The 12,225-nt window shown below is 37.4% G+C and overlaps 1 protein-coding gene across 6 annotated transcripts in view; it reads right to left on the minus strand.

The window, feature by feature from the left end:
• The window catches only part of BRWD1 (bromodomain and WD repeat domain containing 1), a 56,711-nt gene that overhangs the window by 32,218 nt on the left and 12,268 nt on the right, over nt 1-12,225 (minus strand). For all 6 annotated transcript variants that reach the window (XR_005825195.1, XM_040577596.1, XM_040577606.1 and 3 more), the window contains 9 exons: nt 10,820-10,860; nt 8,259-8,357; nt 7,049-7,199; nt 6,289-6,423; nt 4,829-4,957; nt 3,328-3,553; nt 2,698-2,880; nt 1,195-1,378; nt 211-304 (listed from right to left, as the gene is read on the minus strand). Coding sequence is in view for 5 of the 6 variants with exons in the window: in XM_040577596.1 (XP_040433530.1) it covers nt 211-304; nt 1,195-1,378; nt 2,698-2,880; nt 3,328-3,553; nt 4,829-4,957; nt 6,289-6,423; nt 7,049-7,199; nt 8,259-8,357; nt 10,820-10,860 (1,242 nt within the window). In the remaining variant the exon portion in view is untranslated. The remainder of the gene's footprint in view (nt 1-210; nt 305-1,194; nt 1,379-2,697; nt 2,881-3,327; nt 3,554-4,828; nt 4,958-6,288; nt 6,424-7,048; nt 7,200-8,258; nt 8,358-10,819; nt 10,861-12,225) is intronic.

The following is a 12,225-nucleotide window of genomic DNA, read 5'->3' on the forward strand; positions in this document are numbered from 1 at the left end:
AGGATCTTGAACACTCTCGCTTGCATGTCAATGCTTTAGCGTGGACCTGCACAATTGGAAGCAAACCTTGACCTGTAATGAGTGGAAGATGATTCAGCAGGAACCTTTGAAGACTATACCTTCAGGAAGTGTCTGCTTTCATTTTTTTTAAGAGCATGATTTGTCCTAATCCCATGCAGAACACCTGTTTTCCTAGAAGATGCTGCATACCTTTTCGAATGACTGGAATGACTTTCTTTTCTTCTCTGCCGCATAAAGATCTCTCTCTTCTTCCCCTTTTGCAGTTCGATATTCTTCCTGCTTCCTACAAGGATGTCAAGAAAATCTAATTCTTTATCTCTTTTAAAAATATTGAACTTAAGCAGTCCATTCTCTTAAAAAAGAGCTATGTAAAAATAAAAAGCCCTAACACCTAATTCCATTACATTAATTCCAGCCATTAATTATTGTTCGAGTGCCTAAAACATAACATAAATCCTCTCACTTCCAGATAGGGTAAAGAAGTTGGATATTAAAAAAAAATTCTTCCTCACAAATATCAGAATATAATTAACTTCTGCAACCCCATTTTGAATCTATATTCTTCCTTTTGTAATCTTTCTACCTCCAAGTATTCAACACTGGGAAGGCTTTTTAAAAACTTCAGCATTGTTGGAACACGTGGTTGTATCATTAAGAAGAATTGTTTACATATCAATATTATTTCTCCTTTTTCACAGATGTGGACTGATAGTACTTTTGAAATCAACCTAACTTCTTTTCCATTGAAGAACCTGTGCTGTTCTGAATTTCACAGTACACCTCTTGGCTTTAGCATATCAAGTGTGCAATGTTGCTTCCGGTCATAACACATTGTGCTTTTCTGAGACTTAGCAATGGCAATCTCTCCAAACTCCTCCACGTATATGAATTTAACCTATACCCCTTTCCTCTGAAAAAAGCAAGAATCTTGGATATCTGTCCTCTGAGATGACTCAAAATATTGAAATGTTGGCGAATCACTCTTTAATAAACTAATTTCCATTCTTTTTGAATGGACTTCACAGTTAAGAGCTTTAATCACAGCTGTCCATTAAATTATTTTAATTCATACCATATGCCTACTTCAATTTAGTTAATAACACTAGATTTAAAAATAATAGCATGATACATTCTCTCTAGTCATGTCAGCAGCTTAGTCAGCTGTCTACAGACCTGAGTAAGCTTGGTGGTATTTCTGGTACAACAACTCTTCGTCTCCAAGCCTGAAGGTCTCGCTCAGTAGCCATCTGGCTTCGTGGAGCATTTTGATGCATCTGACGCACACCTTCAACTTGCCCACTACGGCGCAGACCGATATTGGGAGGAGACTGGATGTCCAGACTTGGTCTTCTAAAAACTAAAATGCACAAGCAAAAAACATTTCTTTTAGACTACACAGAATGGGAACCTTAGTTTTTATCTCTAGTAAGAACAAACAACACTTTACTTTTTTTTTTTTTAACCTCCATGATCCTAGAGCATAGGGATCATATTTAGGAAGTTATCTGTCTTGTAGAACATGCAGTGAGTGTACACATATGCTTTTTAAATGGTTGTTTCTACTACTACTTTAAAACAAGTGAAAGTAAGCATAATGTGACAGGTGTTTTTCTGAACTATTTCAGGCAGTGACATTCAAAGAAGCAATCTTCCTGTAGTTGACCGTATGTAATTAAAAGTACATGGACACGCATCATTAAGTTTCCAGTTTAAATTTGCAAAGATGGAAGAAGAGACCTCAGTTTGAATAATAGTAAAATACTGGTTCTCTTTTAAAGTTTTCAGAATAAATGTAGTTCTTGTAAATGACATCTGCATACTCTACGCATATTGCTAAAAGCACAGCACTCTACAATAAATATAATTAATGTTTTTTAAAAGGAACAGTGAAAGGCTTTGTTTTGCAATTTAATCACAGGAATAACAGTGTTTTAGAGAAGAAAAAACATCTTAACCAGACATCACTGTTAAGGGAAAGTTGGTCACCAAAACAATATCCAAGTTAAAGTCCTTTGGAAATAGAACAGAATAATTCAGTTGGAAGGGACCTACAAAGATCATCAAGTGCAACTGCCTGAGCACCTCAGGGCTACCCAGAAGTTAAAGTATATGAATGAGGGTACTGTCCAAACATCTCTCGAACACTGAGAAGCATGGAGCAACCACCACCACTCTAGGCAGCCTGTTCCAGTGTTTGACCACACTCACAGTAGAGAAATGTTTCCTAATGTTCATCCTGAGCCTCCCCTGGTGCAGCTTGGTGCTGTCACCACGTGTCCTACTGTTGGTTCCCAGGGAGCCAAAGCAAGCAGCTCCCTCTCTGCTTCCCCCCTCAGGGAGCTGCCGAGAGCAACGAGATCACCTCTCAGCCTCCTTTCCCCCAGACTGGACAATCTGTGTCCTCAGCCTCTCCTCACAGGACATGCCTTCAAGCCCTTCTAACAACTTTTCTGCACTCCTCAGGACACATTCAAGTATCTTAACATCCTTTTTATATTGCAGAGCCCTGAGCTACACACAATATCCAAGGTGAAGCCACACCAACATTAAATACAGTGGGAGGATCATCTCATGATTTACCTGTCCAGAAAACTCTAGTGGATTTCTAATCCATTTCACACAGTAATAAAAATGGAGATAAAACAAGCAGCTAAGAACATATCAGCAAGTACTAACCTCTTCTAGGCGTTCCTTCATTCTGTGGGCCACCTGAAGCAGATTCTTGATCTGCTCCAATTCTTTGATCTTGCTGTAGCTGTAATTGTCTAATCATGCCATCAAGAATGCTGGGCTCCATGCCTTGTTCATCCTGATCAACCGTCTGTTGGCCTATAACTTGTTCAACCACTTCTCCATCACCTTTCAAGTGTAACAGAATGACAAAATGAATGGGTTACCTGACTGATGATGGCAAATGATTTAATCTTTGTTCACATCACAGTGAGACACGTTCTGCAACTAAACACAACAAGAACAACTCTGGAAATGATTCAACTTACTTATTCTCAAATGAGACATTTATGGAGCCTAAAACTCAAACACAGTTTATGCATGCCAGCTCCAGGAGAAAAAAAAAAAAAAAAAAAGACATTCACTTGAGTTCCTTTTTTTTTTTTTGGTTGTTTAAAGTAGTATTCACTTTGGGATCCTTCAGCATCCCTAGTGAACAAAAATACACGTGATAGTTGTAAACATGCAAGAAAAACACCGTTTTTATATCACGTGTCATATCTACTCTCTTCCCACGCAGAATTACTGCGGCACGACTAAGTTTTGGATGTACATCTTTAGCAAGAACGTTCTTACTTGTTGCTACATATCCAAGTTGAGGAATCAAATGTTCATCTGCACAATTCTCTCTTCCTGGCACCAATCTTTGATATCTTGTTGGATGAGGGTTTCCATCCACATCTACTAAGAAGGGAGGGGGCATGAGATGAGGAGCCTGTTGAGTCTGCTCATCTAGGACATAATTGTTAGAGTCTCGAATAAGTGGCCGATAGTCAGTGTGGAAGAACATCTGATCAGGAATCTAGAAAGAAATGAAGGTTTTATGTTGTCAGTTGGAAAGAAAAAAAAAAGAGGTGTGCTAGAGAACATAAAAGAACAAGTGACACTAATTGAAATATCTAAAGCCACCTTAAAAGGTAAAAGGGTAAGTTCCAAATTAGAAGAGTTATGCATCACTACTATAACCTGTGTGTTGCAGTACTCTCATTTTTGATAATGCAAACGCTTTTAGAACACGATAAACTGTGGTAACTTTAAACGGCACTTAAAACCTCTACACTTTAAACTCAAAATATTTTACAACCCATTCTAATTTTTTCCACGGAATTAAGAAAGCTTCCTTGATTTCCATGCAAGGAAATCATCATCTCAAGTTCAACATAAGTTCTCAAAGTAAAGTTCTTTCTTAATCATGCAACGTCCACCAGAAAAGTTTTCTGCAACTGAACAGTCTGTTAAGTCCATGCAGCTGAAGGAAAACAGTTACACAAGTATTAGATCATAGTCAAAATCTTTGCTCCCAGAGATGACAAGCAAGATGAAGAGAGTAAGTTTCAATTTCAGCTAAGAATGTAAAACAAGAAAAAAAAAATCTTTAGAATGACAAACATAGAATTACCATTGCAACTTTAAAAAAATTGAGGGGGAAGTGAAGAAAAGCATAGGCCAGAACTGCACTTTTGAGAGCTATTTCAAGAGAACAGAAACACATGTTGATACATTCAAAAAAGCAAAGCATTCGATCCTATATACATTTTCCTAGTATTTCAAAGTCAGCAGCGTTGGCTGCGTATTTACTTTTGCTTAGACTGCTACAGTGAATTTGGGTTTGAGTAATAAAAGGTCTAAAGAACTGCAAGTTCTAATAATGAAAACAAAACAGCACATTATTCTTAACATAGAAACATTCTGCTTTTTGTTAATTTGGTAGGAGTGCGGTAAACTTTGTGATACATTCCAGTCTTCAAACATTATCCTATTTTGAGAAATCAGAAATAACAGTAATACGTCCTCAAACAATTAACATGCAAATTAGGTGGCTGGAAGATGAATAGATTTATTTCAGGAAAAGTTTACTAGCTACTCCCCAGAGGAATGTTATGACACTGGTTGTTTCTGCCATGCCAGGACCGTATATATAAGAGAACTCACAGACATCAAGAAACATGTTATATTTAGATCCACTACACATATAAAACTTTTTTTTTTACACGCGATGTTTTAGAGAAATTAACATAACTAATCTAATTTCAGTTAGAAGCTTAAATAAACAGTTCTAATAAAAAGCTGAACTTACCTTTTCATAAGGCCTGCTACAGCCAAAACCAAATATCAACAGATGCCCATGAGAATCTGTACATGCAAAATGTTGCCCATCTGGTGAAAATTTACAGTCAAAAACAGCACCGTGTCCTTGGCCTTCAATCTAGATTGAAGGAAAGAAACTCAAGACGATTTTATCAAATTTTTTGAGCAAACAATAATGCAGCATCAAAAGTTAGTTATTCTATCAAAAGCAGCCAAGCACTTCTCAGATACCTCCATTAAAGCACAGATAACGCTCTGTCACTTCAGTTTATTTCGTCTCCCTGGTATATCAAGTTCTGAATTATACAATTTTAAAAGATGTGCACTAAAGGGTATGGAAAACCTACTGTTTAAAAAAAAAAATAATCTTTTTGAGGCTTTTTAGCTGTTAGTATACTACTGAAGAGTAAATTGTAGCTAATATAAACTGATTGTTAAACCACTTTGAAGAAAAGTACAGGGAATCTTAAAGCTTAAGAAAAAATCCCTTCCTATTGACAGTAACCAGAAAAAAAGATTAAAAAAATTAATACGAACACTGGATCGTACTGAAGCCTCGGAGACGATAACCTACTTATAAGTGTTAATCATAAAGCTGTTAAATACAGTGAATATCACAGGAGCTCTCCAAAAGCACTAAGGTTTATGGTAATAACATTATCATTTTTAGAACAGTTGAGGATACCAATACATGTCTGTATGACTCCTGAAATGATGGTCTGAAACAGGACCCTTTCAGTCTTTTTGTGGAATCCACCTCATCTCCATTAACAACAGTTACTATGAATGAGGCACAAAAAGGTCTCTAGGTCAGTAGTAACAAGGAATGGAAGAGTCCCAGTGTTAACTATCTGCAGCACTCACAGATTGGGAAGTGCTGAAGAACAGGTAAAATCAGAATAGCTGAGACCTCAACTATGATGAGAGCAGTATCTTACTTTGCTCCCTCATGCCTCACGTTCTTCCCACCTGACTACAAATTCTCACAATTCATCTTCCTTGACTCAGAAGCTTATCAGAGCACCCTGACCTGACTCAACTCAGAAGCCCTAGAGTAAAGAGGTAGTACAAGAAAGAGGGAAATACTTTTCTAGATTAGTGAACTGACTCAACTTACTAAATGGTCCAGTGATAGGCATCTTATTCAAGGTAGAAACTGGAAGTTGGGAGCAGACAACGGAGGCTACATCAGCCTCCTTTTCTGCCACATTATACTATTAGAACTGGCTTTTTTTTTTTACACTGCACCTGTAGTTACAGTAGCCACGGAATTCAAAGGTAAAAGTTCTACAAACAAACTGAACTGAATTTTTGCTGGTGTTGCTTTCTGTTTGATTGTTTTCTAAAACGGTCCAGCAGGTATGCCTGTTGATGACGATTAATTCTCTAACTAGTAACCGAACACAATGCTGTGTGCTGAGAAAAAGTGGAGTTAAAAAAATGTCTTACCATGTTAAAATAATGCTTTGTTTTTGTGCCTTTTGTAATGTCCCATATGAAGATGTTGCCGTCGTGACCTGCAGATAACATTATCCTGGAATCAAAAGGATGGGTCTCCAAGACAAATACTTCATCCGCATGCCCCTAAAATTCAAAATTGCAAGTCACATGCAAACAAAAGGACAAATCCAAATCAACAGGATATTTACAGTAGAGCCTAAAACACTGTACTATCCCCCCCTCACGCTCAGCCTTTTTGAAAGTGAAATCCCTACAAGCTGCCTCCAAAAAATATATGGACTTTTAGAAACTTCACAGCAATTCCACAGTATCTGGATCTCTACCTGTATGATTAGAGTAGCATGCAGAAAGCAGGGCAGAACTCCTGGCAGCCAGAAACTTATCATCATTTGAAATTTAATCATTTCCTAGATTCAAACAAACTCTGGAAATATGGAGCTTCTGCCAAATCAATGTGAATTACTAAAAATAGGCAAGGCTTTTTATTTGTCTGCCTGTTTTTTTTTTTTTACTCATTTTAATGGAGAGGCAAGTTCAACACAGCACCTAGGGAAGTCTTGTTCAAAAGCAGGAGAGAGCAGTTAGTTTTGGTTAAAAAAAAAAAACAGCTCCAAGAAACAATACACTTGCCTTACCATTCATATAGAGCTTTCAAGACAAATCAGACTTAATAATGAACTCAGCATGCACATGCCATTCTAAGTACGGAAAGACCATCTACTTCAAAAAAGCAAGTAAAATTACATACCACCAAATCATGAAGCAGTTGCCCTGTAGAGGAATTCCAAACTTTGAGCAGATGATTATTTACAGCCGTAACAACATAGTTATCATTTTGGTTCCAAGCTATCATGGTTACTTTTGGCTTCATAAATTTGTCCTCTTCTGAACATGTGTCACTATTTTAAAGAGTTACACAGGTATGAGATATTTTTATTAGCCTATCTCAATCTCAAGCTAGAGAAAAATAACCTATTTTTCAGTGTTAACAATCAGGCAAACTATTGTTTCCTTATTTTTCTCACCAAACTACATGTATAGGATACCAGGCAGTTCCTCTCAGCATCTTAATTATCTGAAGGAATAGGCTGTCTTTGAAACATACTTTCACACAGAATATTTATATTCCGCATCAGCTAAGTAGCCTACCTTACAAAGACTCTCTCAGTCATACACAACTATAATTTTACCTACTATGCCAGAAAGATGCCAGTCAAGTCTCAAATACTAATAACTCTATTTCTACCAAAACCACTTTTTTTTTGTCTGCATGACAACAAAATCTTACGTTTATCCTCCAATTACCTAGGAAAACCTAGGTATCCGCCCCCCCAATCTAATCACCTCCAAATTAGTCTCTACAAAAGGTGACTGAGCTTTCATCCACCCTTCAGGTTTATTCAGTGCTGTGTAATATCCCGATCTTCATCTGTAATGATACTATTCAAACTGCGTGCCACCAGCATACTTCATTAATATGCTTTTTAAAACTGCAAACAGTCAATGAAAACAGTTGGCAAGATCAGTCCTTGATGAAATCCACCTATTATCTTTCATCACCTCTCCTAGAAAAAGCTTATCAAATATATTATTTTTATAAATTTAGTAAGTTCCTCCTCTGACACCGTATCAGATGTCTGGCTGAAGGCCAGCTACAGAAAAGTCCTACTGCATTTTCTGTTAACTTTTTGCCTTAACAAATGCAGGCCTGTAATTAATCTGGTTCAGTGTACAAGTGAACAGTGTACAGTGAAAGCTATACATTTGAATGCATATTTTTATGCAAGCATAGACAATAATTTAACAAGTTACTACATCATTGAACAGACGTTTCACCCTCCAGAGACCACACCACCCGATCATAACGCTGTTAGGTTCTAATTTGTAAGTGTGCTTCATAGTTCTCCAAACTTTCTGACCTCACACAACAGATTAAAACAAGACAACACTTCACCTACCCTGGTAATCGATCGGACATATCCAACAAAATACTCCTCCATTCTGCTTGTTCAAAACGCCAGATCCGAGCTGTTCCATCTCTACTGCCACTTATGAACCTTGAAGAAGTATTAAAAGATAGTTAAAAGATTTTGTTTTAAAGTATTTTCAGAGGTACACGATGCTACAACTTAAAATATCACAATGAAATACTGGTAAAAGTCGTATCTTCGATTTAGGCATGAGAACTCTTTACAGTTACCTGTTATTAGCTTTCTTTCCAGAACCCCAGGAAAGCCCCCCAGGGCTCAGCACTGGGATGGATTCTATGCAATATCTTTGTCAAAGATCTGGACGAGGGGATCAAGTGCTCCCTCAGTAACTGCAGACAACACCAAGTTAGAAAGGAGTGTCGATCTGCTTGAGGGTAGCAAGGTTCTGCAGAGGGAGCTGGATAGGCTGGATGACGGGCTGAGGCCAAGTGTATGAGGTTCAATAAGGCCAAGTGCCAGGTCCTGCACTTGGAGCGCAACAACACCGTGCAATGCTACAGGCTGAGGAAATAGAGGCTGGAAAGCTGCCCAGTGGAAAGGGACCTGGGGGTGTTGGTCAATAGCTGGCTGAACACGAGCCAGTGGTATGCTCAGGTGGCCAAGAAGGCCAACAGCATCCTGGCCTGTATCAGAAATAACACGGCCAGCAGGACTAGGGAAGTGATTGTTCCTCTGTACTCAGCTCTGGTGAGGCTGCACCTTGAATATTGCTTCACTTGGGGGCCCCTCACCACAAGAAGGACATCGAGGTGCTGGAGCATGTCCAGAGAAGGGCAATGAAGCTGGTGAAGGGTCCAGACAGCAAGTCTTATGAAGAGCAGCTGAGGGAGCTGGGGCTGTTTAGCCTGGAGAAAAGGAGGCTCAGGAGAGACCTTACTGTGATCTACAACTACCTCACAAGGAGGTTGTAGCAGGGTGGGGGTCAGTCTCTACTCCCAAGCAAGAAGGGACAGGACAAAGGGAAATGGCCTCAAGTTGCACCAGGGGAGGTGTAGATTGGCACAACGTAAAGGGTTGTGAAGCATTGGAACAGGCTGCCCAGGGAGTAGTGGAGTCATCTTCCCTGGAGGTCTTTAAAAGACTTGTAGATGTGGTGCTTAGGGACATGGTTTAGTGGTAGACTTGGCAGTGCTAGGTTAACAGCTGCACTTGATGATCTCAGAGGTCTTTTCCAAGCTGATGATTCTGTGATTCTATAAAGAGTTTTTCTGAAGTTGAACAACTTGTCAAAACACTCTGAATAGAGAAGCAACTTCCAAAGCTAAACTCAATTCACAACTTTATCCTCAACTCCTTCTCAATTACAATTCTCTAAGCATGTATTTTAAGTAAACTGTTCTGAAACTGCAAAGTATCAGATACTGATGTAGAGGAAAGGACAGGTCAGCATAACAAAAGCTGAGATGTTCACCCACAGTTGTGCACAAAAGAGAAGACCACTAGTGGTTTTCTTTGAGATACTGAGGTGGAAACCACAGTTCAGGTTTCCATTTCATCAACTGCTGAACTACCAATATAGAAGAATGGAAGTTCCTGAAGAGAGGAACAAAAAAAAATAAAAAAAATCTATCAGACATACAAATCACCTCCCTAGTCCATGAATTACAATCCTGAGAAAGACCTCCCACAGAAAAAGTCTGTGTCCTGGGTATATCATGACTATGTTCTAATTAGCTAGAATTCACTTTAGTAATATTTTAAAATCCTAAACATATTCCATAGAAAGAGTCACCACGAAAAAGTGCAACAGGGCTGGTGTCCTCAAAGCTAATCCATGCAAGTGAGAGGGATCAGTGCAACACAATGGTACCAAAGGTGAGTAATTATAGAAAACCACACTCAAAAGGAAGCCACAACAACAACTTTTTTTACAACTTCTAAGCTGAATACTGACTGTTAGCCTTCTTAGTCATAGATGCTTGGCTTTCAAAAAGAGAAAGGACATAAAAATATAGCTGCAACTGACGGTTGCAAATGGAAGTCTGCCCTGAAGGCTAAAATCCCTATTTTAATTTCTGATAGGCCAATGAGAGATCATTTAAGACATTACTCTGAATTTAAAGTATGGATGAAGATTTACAAATGGAATTTACACAACTTTTTTTTTTTTATCCCCCAGATCAGCTGTAAAATTGTTGAATTCATTTCCATAAAGAATAATAGGAAGCTTGAAAAAAAAAGAGCATTAAAACTTATTTTAGACAATTTGCATTGCATTTTCATTGCTTCATATTTTGATCCAATACTTGTTGAAACCAAAAGGGAAGGAGAAGGAAAAGGAGGTTTACGAAGCCACAAATGCATCAGATACGTTAAGAAGTGGCAATATTCCTCCAGATAAGTACAAATTCAACTAGTCCGAAGAGACTGTCTAAAAAAGATCAATAGAAAGTTGAGGTGCACAGCTGCAACTTAACTATACTCTCCTGAATTAGTCCAAGCCTGACCTTTAAATTCAAATAAAATAAAAACGTTATTAATTCCAAAGCAATGTATTATCTGTTTACATTTGAGCATATTTAACATACCTATCACCACTGTTAGAAAACTGAATGCTGTCAACTTTGTCCTGTAAGAAAAACAGTTTGTTAGAAATTATAAATATGAAATACGGTTTTGACAAATCTAAGATTAGGAAAATCTGAAATGATGAAAAATGCATACTGTACAACTTCTAACAGTTTTACTGCAGCTTGAGCCAAGCCAAAAGACTTACAAGAACTCACTAATCATTAATGCTATATTTAAAATGCAAGCTTTACAAAAACGTTTCTTTTAAATGTGACGTATGGACAGATTAAATAACTGTTCTTTAATAACTTGGCAGCTAGTTAACTTGCATTTGAACATATACTTCCAGTCCTAAACCTATTATAATCTAGAGAAACCTGTTGCTCCCTCTCCTACTTACATATTCCTCAAAGAAATATAAGATTGTATTTATTTTATCAAAATAAAAACAACAGGAAAAGCAAATACCACATTCAAATTAGTTTATCTTACAGAGCTGAAAGTCTTCTCTACAGACAGAATATGCATTGATCAAATTTTATCACTATAACAAATGGTTAAACTCAGATTTGGTATTAGAAAAAACATATTAAAGCAAACAAAATAAGGGGAGTATTTGAAAAGCTGCCTTTGAAATAGATTTTAGAGTTCAACTAAATCAAATTCCCTGTATTAAAGCTGTGTGGAAAAAAATTAACTGTCTTAACTGATGTTCTATCACAAAGAACATCTAAACAGCACAAAATTCTGAGGAGATTTTAAATCATGTGTTAAAAATATACCTGGCAGAAAAGCTGCCTTCTCATATGAAATACAGAATCATCTTACCAAGCTACACTGACCTACGAGCAGAGCAATAAAAATAGGTGTAAATGACATTATCCAGCAACCTAAGAACCCTACTAATGATTAATTTTACATTCTTACGTTCACATTCAAAAATGATAATGGGGAGCAAGATTAAAATACATTAACAGTGACAGCTGTAAGAAACAAAGTTAAATGCTCCAGTTAAGTGAGAAAAATCCAAGCATAAAATTATACAAATGTAAGGACCCAAGTCCTATTCATGGGAAAATTCACTGTACTGACTGCATAAAAGACATTAAAAAATATTCCTTAAAGATTCTTTGAGCATCAAGTACTGGAAAAAAAAAAAAGTGACTCAAACTTCATCATGTGAATGCAAGCCAAGTTTGCCTTAGATTCTTTAGAAGGCAGAATCTGCTAGACTAGGCTTCAGAAAAAAAAGTAATGGTTCTGGAAAACTCTGGAACCTCAATTCCCAATTAAAGATTTAACACAAAAGGTGTCAAATCATAAATACCTACATAATGAAATTCATATTCTCAGTATATATACTTCCTGTATACATCATATAATATGTGGCTAGGCACACTCACATCATAAAGGGAAACAACTG

Source organism: Cygnus olor, chromosome 1 (genome assembly GCF_009769625.2).
Source record: "Cygnus olor isolate bCygOlo1 chromosome 1, bCygOlo1.pri.v2, whole genome shotgun sequence".
Classification (NCBI taxonomy): Eukaryota; Metazoa; Chordata; class Aves; order Anseriformes; family Anatidae; genus Cygnus; species Cygnus olor.